The 15,286-nt window shown below is 35.1% G+C and overlaps 1 protein-coding gene across 2 annotated transcripts in view; it reads left to right on the top strand.

Annotated features, from left to right (window-relative positions):
* NUP205 (nucleoporin 205) overlaps positions 1–15,286 on the top strand; it is a 66,311-nt gene that overhangs the window by 42,143 nt on the left and 8,882 nt on the right. For both annotated transcript variants that reach the window (XM_079152413.1, XM_079152412.1), the window contains 12 exons: positions 72–152; positions 1,139–1,330; positions 1,856–2,123; positions 2,224–2,322; positions 3,429–3,577; positions 4,062–4,253; positions 5,081–5,202; positions 6,125–6,263; positions 7,791–7,917; positions 10,148–10,224; positions 13,992–14,120; positions 14,307–14,433. In XM_079152413.1, the coding sequence (XP_079008539.1) occupies positions 72–152; positions 1,139–1,330; positions 1,856–2,123; positions 2,224–2,322; positions 3,429–3,577; positions 4,062–4,253; positions 5,081–5,202; positions 6,125–6,263; positions 7,791–7,917; positions 10,148–10,224; positions 13,992–14,120; positions 14,307–14,433 (1,702 nt within the window). The remainder of the gene's footprint in view (positions 1–71; positions 153–1,138; positions 1,331–1,855; positions 2,124–2,223; positions 2,323–3,428; positions 3,578–4,061; positions 4,254–5,080; positions 5,203–6,124; positions 6,264–7,790; positions 7,918–10,147; positions 10,225–13,991; positions 14,121–14,306; positions 14,434–15,286) is intronic.

The raw sequence follows: 15,286 nt of genomic DNA, 5'->3' as shown, positions 1-15,286 counted from the left end.
AATTGCTAAGGATTATTATTTCTACCAGTATCTGAAATGGTCTGTTTTTCTCTTTTCCCCTAATTGCATAGCTTCTTCATAGGGTTCTAGTAGCTGAAGTAAATGCTCTTCAGGGTATGGCAGCCATAGGACAGAGACCACTATTAATGGAGGTAAGTTCTATAAAGTAGGTTAGTTTTACTCTTTTAACTACTTAAGTAAACTAAGTTGCTTGTTACAGGACAAGACTGTAAATTGACTTGTAGTTTATCAGTTAGTAAACTACTTAACTATTCACTGGGTACAGTGGCTCACATCTTATAATTCCAGCTACTCAGGTGGCTAAAGCAGGTGGAGGATTGAAGTTCAAGGCCACTCTCAGCAACTTAAGGAGACCCTGTCTGGAAATATATTAAAAGGACTAGGGATACAGCTCAGAGGTAGATGTTTGTGTAGCACATCTAAGGCCATGGAATAATCCCAATATAATAATAATAATCTCATAAAACAAAATAAAACTACTTAAAAATTAAACCTTCATGGAATCTTTTACTTTTGATTTTGTGATTTTTATAAACTGAACTGAAGCTTAGTGTCTGGTGTGTCACATACATTTTCTGATATGCAGGTCAGGGATTTAAACTGTCAGAGAGGAGACTCATTTTTCATTACAAGTGAGGGGAGTTATGGGTAAGAGGTCAAACGGGAAGAACTGTATACATAGAAACACATCTGGCCAGGCCAAGTAGAAGGGCAGAGAAATAAAGACATGTTAGGGAAACATGCAATTGAACTTGGGGTTTAGGTAATTCTAGGGCTCTAAAGTAAATATAAAAAGACAGTTGCAAGGAGAAAGATGGGGTTACAAAGTTCATTTCCATCTTATACCACCTCTGTACCTGCATCTCTCTCTCTCTCTCGTGTCTCTCTCTCTCTCTTTCTGATTCTCTCTCTCTGTCTTACACACACACACACACAACTTTATATGTCAAGTTTCATAGTGTTGGCCACCAAAATAACATGAAAAAGTGTCTGCTGCCTGGCCTGCATATCGTGGGTTTTCAAATAAATGTTTTATGAGTAACTGACAGGAACCTGTTAATAACAAACACTACTTGCCCTTTGTGTTAACCTAGCTTTTCATTTTCTATGGCTTTAGGAAATCAGCACTATTCTTCAGTATGTGGTAGGAAGAAACAAATTACTGCAGTGTCTTCATGCAAAACGGCATGTGCTGGAGTCATGGAGGCAGCTGGTAGAAATAATACTCACAGCTTGTCCCCAGGACCTCATTCAGGCAGAGGATCGACAGCTGATTATTCGTGATATTTTACAAGATGTACATGATAAGGTGACATGCTTCCTAAGTACTTCATAAGGTTGAACAAATATATATGCCATTTAAACAATATATTTTGTCATCCTAATTTTTTCCAGTTTAGATTGAAAGTAAAATAGAGTTGTATGATACCAGTGTTAAGACTTTCCAGGAGAACGGGATTAATTCTGTTAAGTAGGGGCTCTCAGCTACTGTGGGTATATCAGAATTGTCTAGGAAGCTTTGTAAAAATATACAAGGACAGATCACACTCCACACCTACTGAATGGGACCCTAGTAGTGAGACCATTTCTGTGAATTTCAACAACAAAAATATGGAATGGAATTTTGACAGGAATCCCTTCTGGTTAAGAACATCTGTTTCTCCACATCGTATTTAAATTTCTCCCTGTATGTTAGCTTTTCCCCTTCAAATAATATTTATATTCCTTTTTTATATTGTTTTTGTAGTTGAAAAGTTAAAAAATATATATATATAGACTTGTTAATTGTAGCTGAAAGCTGGATCCTCACTCTGATTTGCCTTTGTACTTTAAGATACTGGATGATGAAGCTGCACAGGAATTAATGCCAGTGGTCGCTGGTGCTGTGTTCACCCTGACTGCTCACCTCAGCCAGTCTGTCCGCACAGAACAGAAGCAGCCATTGGTCTCAGGACCCAGAGAGGCTCATTATGCGTTAATGCTTGATAGTTCTTTCTCCTCACCTCCTCCATCAGAGAACCCACTGGTGGGTTTTGCTTCTATTGGAGATTCTTCACTTCACATCATATTGAAGAAACTCTTAGACTTCATTTTAAAGACAGGTTTTTTCATCTAAATTTTCTATAAATTACAACTTTTTATTTGTTTTAACTTTCATTGAAGAAAAGGTTTTCAAATGCCTGTATCTATTTGATTCCCCAGGTGGTGGATTTCAACGAGTAAGGACTCACCTGTATGGCTCTCTGCTCTATTACTTACAAATTGCCCAGAGACCAGATGAACCAGACACCTTAGAAGCAGGTAGAATTAGATCAATTTCTAATCTTGTTTTTAGAGATAGTTACTTTAAAAAAGAAAATCACTTCTCCACCTTTTGACTAAGCACACATATAATTAATGAATCTTAACATAATCATTAAAGACTAAAATCAAGGATTCATATTGTTTTTAAGATTTATTAAGATTAGTACATGAATACTATAAGGAAAAAAAAACCCTTAAATAATATGTAAGCTTTATAACCTTTTGTAATGCTCTCATTTACCTCCGTTCCCATTGAGCAAAATGTGCTATCCAGAGTTGTATAATGTCTCTTTTCCCTTTGTACTATAGCATAGTATATATCTAGGTGATTCTTTAAAAATGGCTTATTAAAACAAGTCATCAAGATGCCAGTTTAAAAACTGCTGCTATGTAGTTGTTGATGAAAAATCACAAGGTTAGTTTCAAATACAGGATATTGCTTTATTTGGTGTATTTATGAATCTTTTCGGAGGTTTGGGTGAATCTTATATGAAATGTATGATCATACTATTAATTACCATTGGATACTTAAATTATCTTTATAACAGATGTGCTTTTTGTTTTTAATAAGTACTTCAAGTAAAAAAAATAAAGAATAAGAATGTGTTGGATGTGGAGGCATATGCCTGGGGCCTCAGCTACTTGGGAGGCTGAGGTGGCAGAATCATCTGAGCCAGCCACTGTGTTCAAGGCCGGCCTGAGCAACACAGTGAATACCTGTCTAAACCAACCAAACAGTTAAAAAAAGTATATTTTTGGAGGAAGATTTCTGTCTACTTTATACCAAATTCCTCAAAGATCTCAATTAAAGGTAGCGGGAGATTCGTTAGCAGGATAAATGCAGGATATTGATTCTCTTGGAGTCTCATAATTTATTTTTGTTTAAGTATGGTTTATCCTTTTTGTGATACAATTGTTATTTTAGTGCACAAGCGTGACGTATGTGCATTGTGTTTGTGAGGCTCACCTGACTGGACTGATTGGTCAGTGACCCTTTGTGTGCGTGTAGTAATGGAAAGATTTTTTTTTTGTTGCATATGAGGTACTCAGTTATTAAACTGCTTTTTATTGGAATTTTTTTTTTTCCTGTTTTAACTCTTTAGCAAAGAAAACCATGTGGGAAAGGCTAACAGCTCCTGAAGATGTATTTAGCAAATTGCAGCGGGAAAACATAGCTATCATTGAGAGTTACGGCGCTGCTCTTATGGAAGTGGTCTGTCGAGATGCTTGTGATGGTCATGAGATTGGAAGGGTAAATTAACTGTTAATATTATTACTGAATGAATATTTTTGACTTTCTGAATGTATAAACTGAGTCAAGTTTTAAAATTTAATATATATCAGATTGTATATTTCTTGAATATTTGTGTGGGTTTTCTGTAATGCACATATACAATTTTAGAATTATAAAAAGCAACCTATTAAAAAAACATACTTTCCTTTAACAAGTAAATGTCTTAAGTTTAGCTAAAATATATTTAATGCCATCATACTAATGCGTTAAGTTTGTATCAAAAATTTGACTTTATCCTGAAAGTTTTCCTTTTCTTAATAAATTGAGATTCTGGATACATATAGTTTTCATCTCAAAAAAAAAAAAAAAAAAACAACATAAGGAAATTTTATTGCAAGTAACCTTCTTATGAGAAAAATTTGTAACTGTTTTCAAAAAAGGCAGTTATTATTAATTTTGGTAGCCATCAGCATGTTTGGACTTTGTTTCCTTCTTCCTTCAGATGCTGGCCCTGGCTCTCCTTGATCGGATTGTCTCAGTGGATAAGCAGCAGCAGTGGCTTTTGTATCTTTCTAACAGTGGCTATTTGAAGGTCCTGGTGGACAGCTTGGTAGAAGATGACCGTACTTTGCAGAGCTTACTCACTCCACAGCCTCCCCTTTTAAAGGCCCTTTATACTTATGAATCTAAAATGGTAAGGTTTTATTCATATTTACTGTTAAATCAGCAGTTCATTTCCTCTTGGGGCTATACATTTATGAAGGAAAATCAATGTGACATACATTTTGAATATTTTTGTCATAAGCTGTAATCATTTTTAAGGAGTTTTAAATGGGAGGGTCTGTGCTAATAATGATCTGAACATGCAGAAGACAGGCTGAAGTGATCCTGAGAGGGTTAGTTGAAAATGGACTGCTGCTAACTTACTCAGCTTGCCCATGTTGGCCATATGACCCAGATATTCCTTGAGGAGAAAGCAACAAAGTTGCAACTGTATTAGTTGACTTTTGGAGATCCCACTGTGCTGGTTCAATATATATGTTATCATTTCCTAGCTCTCAAATCTGTTTTAATTTTTCTATGTCCCCCTGGTTAAACTTATCACAGTGTCAGAGTAATAGAAGTAGTAAGCAGTAACTTCTTAGATTCTTCTTTTACTCTTTTCTCCTTCATTTATTCAATAGTTGTTTATTAAATACCTACTGTAAGCCAGGTGCATAGTATTAAGTACTAGAAACAACTGTTACTAAAACTTCTGTGCCCTCCGTAGGACCACATGATGATGACAGAAACTATAGTGTAATTGAATATTTAAATCATTAAAGTCACCATATGCAAGCCCCTTAGATACGTTGTACCACTGACTTCTCAAAAACCTGTGAGAAAGGAGATTATACACTTGCTGCTGCTCAGAACTTGTCTTTAGTGGTGACTAAAGATGAGAAATGTGCCATGGAAATGTCTCATTTTTATATAAGGACATGATTTCAGCACTGATAATTTCCTTCTGTAACTTTGTAGGCATTTCTCACAAGAGTGGCTAAGATACAGCAGGGTGCTTTAGAGCTTCTGAGATCTGGGGTGATTGTGAGACTTGCACAATGCCAAGTCTATGACATGCGCCCAGAAATGGACCCACAGGGGTAAGTGTCCACAACTAGTTTGATTAGACTCCTGGTAAAGGATAATTAAGGCTCACCTGCAGAACTATATTACCTACAGGAAAAAAATTATTTTGTTATTGCTTTCTAAAGTTTTAAATATGAGAATTATTATTTTTACGTTACCTAAAGGGGGCTGCAGTTCATGTTCTATCAGTATCACTTCTCTGTACAAAGCCTTTTATTTATTGCGTTTTATTTTCATATTCTGCTTCCATTTTCATTTGTCTAAAAATTAAATGTAAACATTTATAATGAAAGATAATTTTCATTTGTCTAAAAATTAAATATAAACATTTATAATGAAAGATAATTTATTAATACAGTATCTGAGGCCTAATTTTAAAGGTTAAATGATTTTAAAACCTCATTTTAACTTATTTTAATCTCATTTTGTATAATGGACAGTTTAGATTCATTTTTGGCTTGAATATAAGAGAGGGAAATTTGGGGAAATAACTTTCTGATTTCTTATTTTGGGGGTTTGTTTTTTGTTTTTTGTAGCGCTGGGAATTAAACCCAGGGCCTCACTTGTGTTAGCAAATGTTCTACCTCTGAGCTGCATCCTCAGTTACTTTTGTTTTTATCTGTTTCTCAAGAGTCTCTGACCCAGGGAAGAACATTAGGGAAGAATAAATATGTTTGAGAAGTTTTAGGCATTATATTTCAAAATTTTACTGATTTTCCTTGATAGGATTTTTCAAACATCAACTAACTCCATTTTTAGTAAGCTATAAGTTTAGGTAAGAATATTTGTTTGATACACTGATAGAGTCCTTACTAGTAGTTTTACATCTTAATCAACGGGCTGTGTTTCCTTGCCATGTAAATGGTAAGGAATTGTTAAGCTCCAACCTTAATTCTTGGAATGTTGCTTTCTCTCTTTTGGTTGAAATGAATCAAGCATGTTTGGCATGAGAGACCCTCCAGTGTTCATCCCCACGCCAGTGGATCGCTACCGGCAGATTCTGCTCCCAGCTCTCCAGCTGTGCCAGGTCATCCTCACGTCCAGTATGGCCCAGCACTTGCAGGCAGCAGGGCAGGTAAGAGGAATTCAGCTGAGAAATTATCTAGTACAAAAGTCCTCCTTTTACAGATGCAGAGTCCCTATGCTTATGAAGCTTGGTGGGTTTACCTTAGTCTATTGGTGGCAGAGCTACCTACAGAAAAGAGGTTTCCTTATACTTTGCCTGGAATTATATTGGTCTGTTTTTGTATTTTTTGTTCAAATGAAATATTCAGACTAATTAATAAACTAGTGCAATGGAAAGCAAAGATTGAAATTTGTTCCTCTAGAAAATAGTTATGATAGGAATAAGCTGTCTTTTAAGGTGTAATTTAACCAAATATTTGCTTAGAGAAGGAAGTGCCAGGCCTCACAGAAAATATATTAAAAAATAGCAGTGCATTTATTGTGATTTTTACGGAATGAAATTAGTTTTATTTCCATAACTGTTCATTCAAACATTTATTTCTGTTCCTTTAAATTAATAATACATAATTTTCCTCTCACTGTTTAATTAGGCTCCTCATCACGATTCTATAGTCTTTTGTAATATTGCTTTATTATATTTGATACCTTTAGGAACTGCCCTGAAATATTTTGATTTCTGGTAACTTTGCTTTCCTTGCCATCAGGCTCAGACTTGTCTCACCAGCGTATTTGCTATTCCCGAAATGATACCTGTTTTACGCTTAGTAGTCTAGGTCACATCCTACAGCCCTTTCATACACATGGCCATCGAGTTAGTTCTTTCCTTATTATCTTTATGGAAATATAAGATTTTTTAGTAGCTGTGGGACACTGACGTAAGACCTTTGTTCCCTAACACCAGCCTTACATTGAGTATAGCAGAGTCACTTGAGCTTCTTTGGCAAGTGCAGATTACTGATCTTACGTTCAGTGGTGGGCTGAGACTGGGGATCTGAAAGCTGGCACAGTTCCTGAGTGGTTCAGGGGCTCAGTGTGTTTTGGCTTAGTCTCTGCCTTCAAGGCCTGTCTCAGTCTAGGTGAAACCAGTGTACGTGAATGTGCTGAGAGAATCCTCCAAGGCAGTGCACTATAAAATAAAAGGTCAAGGGGAAAAGCAGAGTTTTTATCTCCTTTGTTCTACATCAGAAGGAGAATTAGACAAATATTTTACTTGATTGTTCCCATGTCGTCATAGTCAAACTTCTCATATTGCAGTTTCTCAAATTCTGTAGCCATTTTTTACTCATTTATTTAAAATTCTTATTCTAATTCCATTTAAACAAATAAATAAAATAAGGGTCAATTAACAGTTTTCACATATTAGTTCCAGGTTATAGTATATTCTTTTGCAGTAGCCTCTAATGTTAATTTATGGACCTGGAAATAGTTCTTACCATTAACCCTCTTGTGAATTTAGTTAAATGTTTGCTTCTTAAAAAAATAAACTACATAAGTGCCGAAGACATTTGTTTCTCTTATTCGTCCTCATTACATTGAATTACTTGCTTCAACAATACTGAGAAGATGAATTACACATTTATAACATACTTCCTATTCTTCTGCCTGTTTCTTCCTTGTCACCTGTTCCGTGGCTCAGGTGTTGCAGTTTCTCATTTCACATTCAGATACCATACAAGCAATCCTCCGCTGTCAGGATGTTAGTGCTGGATCTTTGCAGGAATTGGCTCTGCTGACAGGAATTATAAGTAAAGCAGCACTGCCTGGTGAGTTGATTGTGTTGAGTGGACTTTTAATTATTCTTTACACACTGACATGCGCTTATTGAAATCAATTTTTGTTATTTGGCAGCTGCGTATTATTTATTTGAAATTGATACCAAAAGTCACATGCCTTTTTAAGTGATATGTTTATAGAAATGATATACACTTATAAAAATATTTAAAAGTTCAAGGAGATAAAAATTTTCAAAATCTCATTACCTAAAAATTGCCAAATGTTAACATTTGGTGAATAGTTTTTCAACATTGTACTATGTGTGTTCACTGAGAAAGAGAAATGGACACATGCAAAGGTGATTACCTTTTCACATGCCGTTTTAATATACAAATATTTAATTTTGTTTGAATTTGATTCAAAAAACCTTACTGAAAAGAAATAAAAGGGATTGCTAAATCCTAAAAAAAATGTTTCTTCACTACAATAGTATAGATATAAGCTCTTAAAAGGTCGGTATGTTTACAAGAAATTTTGAAAAATGATTATGATTTGTTACTTTTCCCCCAGTATGATTTCTTTACTTATATATAAATGTTAGACTCATTTAACTCCCAGATGTGAAAGAGGAAGTGATGAGTTCTTTTATACTTCCTCTTCCATGTTCAAATTATGTTTGCTTGTTATCTTTACTTCGTCAGGATTTATAACATTTAGTCAGTCTTGAAATCTCAGTATCTCCAGTTATAGTTTTAGTTGTATGTTTACATGGATTCACTGCAAAACACCATTTCTTCTTCTCTGTCCCTGTTATTTCTTTTAAATTATCTCTTGATATTTTTAATTTGTATTATAGTTCTCTTCCCTCCAGGAAAAAAAAATGCGTTCTTTGAATTGCTCGTGTTAAGAATGTCTAAAGACTGTCTTTGTTCTGGAATGACAGCATGACCAATTATGATTTCCTTTCCTTCAGAATATGTAGTACCAATGATGACACTTCATTTATTTAGCATTTATATACCAGGCACTGTTTTAATCATTTAATTAGTTTGAGAACCCAACAGTCTTATGAAGTAAAACTGTTATCCACATGTGACAGGTGAGGGAACTAAGGCACCGAAAGGTTAACTTGTCCTAAGTCATGTAGGTGACTCTGGTAGTGTAGTTCCCTATACAATGTGGTTTCTGTGTCTGTGTGCTTAACTACTAGGCTATACTATCTCCATTTTTATGTTGCTCTGGAGAAGTCTGAGATAATCACAAATCTTACCCACCATCCCCAATTCTTTTCCTCTCTGAAGATGCGTCAGTAGCAGAACAGTCTGGGTGGGCAGAAGTTGAGAGTTGGGAAGGGCTGTGAGCTTGCCTATTGAGGTACTTGGAGCCTGTCCTGTTCCTGGAGAGATCTCAGGGTCCTCTCTGCCCAGTCTGTCTTACGTTTCCTACTCAGTCCAGCCTCCTACAATGAGACTGAGCCAGGCCTCCCTTTCTTGCCTCTTCAAAGGTCCCAGTAGTGCCACGGAGTGGTTTCCTAGTGATTTTCTTTTGATTCCTCCAAGACTTAACTAATTACTCTCAATATGCTTGTTTTTAAGTTGCAGGCTCTCCATGAGCATTTGTTGGTTTATCTTCTTTCCCTCTGTATTACTTCTGAGGAATAGATGAGAATCATGAGCTAAACTCACACTGCTCAATCCACCGGAAATTTCTCTCTTTTTCTGTCAGCCACCACCATCCCTCAGTATTTATGGCATAAGTTGGCCCCTTTCCTTTTTTTAAGTGAAACTTCTAGGTCTAAAGTCTTTCATTAGACAGTAGTTAACTGTTGAGTTTAGAAATTTTTTTTATCTTTTATGGTTATAAGTAAAAGTTTTTCTTGAAATATTTTAGTGTCTTTTTTTGAAATCACCAATTCAATCTAGATTTTAGATTGTATATAAACACATATGTGCTGATTCATTGTTATTAATATATAAAAAGCACTTAGTCAGGCCCGTGTTGAAGCTTCGTGGTAGAGCACTTGCCTAACACATGTGAGGCATTGGGTTCAATCCTCAGCACCACATAAAAATAAATAAAATAAAGTATTGTGTCTATCTACAACTAAAAAAAATATTTTTAAAAAAAGCACTTGTCTTTGTAGAATCATGTTTCTCAAAACTTTCATGGCAAAAATCTCTTCGTACACAAAAGAATGTAAAAATCCAGAACCTCTCTTACTATTTTTTTAGTTTTTATTTTAGTATAGAACTATATTTAAAAGTATTTCAAATTTTATAGGTATATTAAGTGAACTTGATGTTGATGTAAATGAAGGATCTCTAATGGAGCTACAGGGACATATTGGAAGATTCCAGGTAACTGATTCTGTTTCTAAATAACGGTTTAAAATGTGTTACAAAATATAATAGTCCTCTAACCTGTCTTCCCCATTATGCTACCTAGATTGGGCAACTCCTTTTGTCTGTTTTAATTTATTCTTTATTATCTCTGAATAATATGCTTATATTGATAATATATAATATGCTTATATTGCTGGTACTTGATTTCCCATTTTGGAAATCAACTTTGGTTTCAGTTGCAGAAGATAAAATTTAGATCTTGTTACTTCTTTTCTTTTGTCATGCAATTTGAATAGTTTCCATCATACCACACAGAAACTTAATAAAATCATATCATAATTTTTTTTTTTTTTATTGTTCAGGGTGATTGCTTTTTTTTTTCTTTTATTGTAAATGGGATACATGTTGTCTCTCTGTACATGGAGTCAAGGCATACCATTTGTGTAATCATAAATTTACATAGGGCAAATTTTTTGGATTCATTCTGTTATTATTTTTTTCTCTTCCCCCCCCAACCCTCCCACCCCTCCCACCCCTCTTTTCCCTCTATACAGTCCTTCCTTCCTCCATTCTTACCACCCTCCTTATCCCTAACCCTAAACCTAATCCTAACCCTAACGCTAACACCTCCCACCCCCCATTATATGTCCTCATCCGCTTATCAGCGAGATCATTCGTCCTTTAGTTTTTTGAGATTGGCTTATCTCACTTAGCATGATATTCTCCAATTTCATCCATTTGCCTGCAAATGCCATAATTTTATCATTCTTCATGGCAGAGTAATATTCCATTGTATATATATGCCACAGTTTCTTTATCCATTCATCAACTGAAGGGCATCTAGGTTGATTCCACAATCTGGCTATGGTGAATTGAGCAGCTATGAACATTGATGTGGCTGTATCTCTGTAGTATGCTGATTTTAAGTCCTTTGGGTATAGGCTGAGGAGTGGGATAGCTGGGTCAAATGGTGGTTCCATTCCAAGCTTTCTGAGGAATCTCCATACTGCTTTCCAGAGTGGGTGCACTAATTTGCAGCCCCACCAGCAATGTATGAGTGTACCTTTTTCCCCACATCCTTGCCAACACCTATTGTTGCTTGTGTTCTTGATGTTCGCCATTCTAATTGGGGTAAGATGAAATTTTAGGGTAGTTTTGATTTGCATTTCTCTTATTACTAGAGATGTTGAACATTTTTTCATATATCTGTTGATTGCTTGTATATCTTCTTCTGTGAAGTGTCTGTTCATTTCCTTAACCCATTTGTTGATTGGATTATCTGCATAATTTTTTTAAAAAATTTTGTACATTTATTACTAATTTTTCTTAAATTCTCCTTTTTTTTAAATTTTTTTTTTTTTATTTTTACATATATCAGGGATTGAACCCAGGGGTGCTTAACCACTAAGCCACATCCCCAGCCTTTTTTATATTTTATTTAGAGGCAGGGTCTTGATTGTTGCTTAGGGCCTCGCTACTTAAGCTGGCCTTGAGCTCACAATCCTGCCTCAGCCTTCTGAGCTGCTGGGATTACAGACATGTGTCATTCTGCCTAGCTCCTTTCATTATATTCAAACATATTAGTTTTATCAATCAGGTTTTTCTTTTTAATTTTAAATTTTTTTCCTCTTTCCATATTTTTTATTGGTGCATTATAGTTGTACATAATAGTGGGATTTGTTATTACTTATCTGTACATACACATAATATAACAATATATTTTGGCCATTATCACTCCCTAGCACTTCACTTCACTTCTCCCTCTCCACCTCCCATTCCCTGGTCCCTTTCCTCTATTGATCTTTCTTTGATTTTCATGAGATTTCTGCCTCCACCCCCCAAAGCTTTCTTTTTCTTATTCCTGTCTAACCTCTGAATGTGAGATCCTTGACCTTTTGAGTTTGGCTTATTTCACTTAACATAATGGACTTTAGTTTTGATCCATTTCCTGCAAGTGACATAATTTCATTTATCTTTATGGCTGAATAACACCCCATTGTATATACATACCACATTTTTTTTATCCTTTCATCTACTGATGGACACCTAGTCTGGTTCTGTAGTGTGGCTATTGTGAGTTGTGCTGCTGATGAATATGGGTATGCGTGTATTGTTATAATATGATGGCTTTAATTCTTTAGTATAAATACAGAGGGATGGTATAACTGGGTCATATGGTGGTTCTATGCCTAATCTCTTGAGGAACCTACTTTATCACAGTTTCTGGGAGCCTCCTAACCTACTTTGATCTGAACACCTTTACTTTTTATTGGCTACAACATAATTATATACTAGAATTTATAGTCCATTATTTTCCTACAGTAATTTTCTTAATCTGTTCTCTTTTCGAAAATTGTTTTTTCAATTTTAAAAGAAAAATGCTGGGGCTACAAACGCAGATCAGTGGTAGAGAGGTTGCCTAGCATGTGTGAGGTCAAGGATTTGATCCCTAGCACTACAAAAACAAAAATAACTGCTATCAGCATTTTTATATACATATTTTAAATTCTGGCTTAAATAACATGTGTTATAACTGGGTCCAAGGATATGCCTATAGTATATTTTGACAGCGTATTGTCAAATAGCTGCCCAGAAAGGGTAGCACTCTCAGCAACAAAACCCAAGTGCCCTGGGTTTTTTTTTTTAGTCTTCTCACTTTTTTTCACAGTAGGAAGAAAAAAATCTTTTTTGATGGTTCTTTCATAAGGTGACCTTTGGAAATGTTTAAGCATATCTGTTTTATATTCAAGGGCAGCAAATACATTTATAAGTTTGAAAAATAGAAATGACATTTGGCAAAATAAATCTATAGTTCGATTAATAAGTTTTGCCTTACTCAAACTTATTTAAACAAATATCAGTTTATATAACAAAACATTGTATATTATAAATGTATATTCTGAATATTTGTTTATATATAGAAGATGTATAGTGTTACCAGGTTTTAAAAATACATGCTTTTACTATATTCTAAGTGCAGAACATTGTGCTAAACACTTTAAGTATAATACAGTGTCTCAAATAATCCTGACAACAATCTTTTAAGATAGGAATCTTATAAGATAGTGTTATTACCACTTTAGAAATGTGAACATAGAGGCTTGAGGAAATAAGTAACTTGTCCTAGGTCACATGCAAAACATTTTGACTGCTGCTGGAACCCATGTTCTGAATCCAAACCCATCTGCCAATCACTGGATATGCTGCCAGTTTTGAAAAGTGATTCTTTCCCTCTGAGAACCCTAGGAACAAATGTACCCTCAGGTGAAAAGTACCAGCATTTCAAGATGGTATGTTGCCACCCTGTATGTCCCCACCCCCCTCTATGAAGTCTCTACATGCAACCACAGCAGTAGTGGCCTTTAAATTTGAGTCTAGTAGACAAAATTGTCATGGTTTGTTATGAAGCAAGTTCTAGTTGCCCTCTCATTTTGCTTTCATGTGTTTTACAACTTATGTTGTATAATAACCACTATCTCCCAAAGAATTAGTAAATGCTGTTTTGAATATGGCATAAAATTCTTTGGCAAGCATTTAGATTATATTGGGGATCAATTGCTGAAAAAATTTGGTACTTTTTTTAATGAATTGACAAAAAAGGTGAATTTTAATGGAGCTACCTTTAGTTGGCTCATTTAGAAGTAAGATAACAGATGTTTTTAAGAGCAGTTCCACTCCCCACTAATTTTTTGGTTTTGTTTTTTGTTTTTTGGGTTTTTTTCATCCCTCAAGAAGAAAAAGAGTTCACTAATTTTAAACAAAATATCTTTTTTCTTTCTTAGCGCCAATGCTTAGGACTGCTAAGTCGCTTTGGTGGCTCTGACAGACTACGACAGTTTAAATTTCAAGATGATAATGCAGAAGGAGATAAAGTGAGCAAGAAAGATGAGATTGAGTTGGCCATGCAACAGGTAGGAGGGGTGAGAATTGTGGAACTATGCTGAAAAGTTTTTGTGTCTTGGGAAAACTGCAGTGAAAATAACAGAGGTGTATAATTTTACAAATTGATTTACAACCTTGGTATCCTTCAAATCTAGATTTCTATGGTAGTAGACCATTTGGGGGGGCACATATTTACTGCTGTTCTTCCATTGTAGATTTGTGCCAATGTAATGGAATATTGCCAGTCACTCATGCTACAGAGCTCCCCTACCTTTCAGCATGCTGTGTGTCTCTTCACCCCTAGCCTTTCAGAAACCATTAATAGAGATGGACCACGGCAAGGTGAGCCCAGTTTTTTCATGTGTCTGAGGGATGAAGGTGCCCTGATCATAATGTAGGTCTTCATTCTGGTCCTAAGGAGATGCAATTTTTTTTTATATGAGTCATTAATGGGGAAATTTTAAAATAACTCTTTAAAGAAGGTGTGGGAGGTACTATCGTCAGACCCACATGTAAACCTGGAGAGTTGAAGAGAACAGGGAAATTCCTGATTTTCTGAGGCTAACTCTAAAAGATCCATGTGGGGGAGTATAGTTTTAAATAGTATTTGAGATCCCAAAGAAAGAATCTAGAATTGGAGAGTAAGCTAGCAGGGTAAAGAATATGAAAATACAATAGACAGTTTTGTACATTAAATCTGATTCAGCTAAATTCAGTGTCTAAGTTGGGGTTTGTATTATAACTGCAAATTTCTGTCACACAGCAAAGTAAATTTAAAAATACTAAGTAGGCTGACTTAACCTGTGATTTTCTAATGAGTCAGTAGGGAAGATGCAGAATGTGGGGCAGGATTATAAATGTGTTAAAGCTCTTATCCTGTGGGCACTCAAAAAACAAAGCCCCTTAGTATTAGGTAGTGATAATGGAATAGACTGGTGGTGATTTTAGGAAACCTTTGAGTAAGATTTTTGGGAATGTTATTTTAATAACATATTTCTTTATTATATAATTATGCTAAGAATTCCAACTCTACTATAAAATATTCTAGATAATAGGATTATATTCTTCTGAAAATTGAGGTATTCATATATAAAAAATTCAGTCAGCTTGAATAATTTTAGTAATAACATAATCACTTGTAAAACTCCTGTCACAGTCAAAACATGTAAATTATTTTCTCTTCCTTAAAGGCTCT

The sequence above is a fragment of the Sciurus vulgaris genome, assembly GCF_902686455.1.
Source record: "Sciurus vulgaris genome assembly, chromosome: 8".
NCBI classification, from domain to species: domain Eukaryota; kingdom Metazoa; phylum Chordata; class Mammalia; order Rodentia; family Sciuridae; genus Sciurus; species Sciurus vulgaris.
The sequence above is the reverse complement of the archived record's forward strand: the minus strand, read 5'-3'. Positions and strand labels throughout refer to the sequence as shown.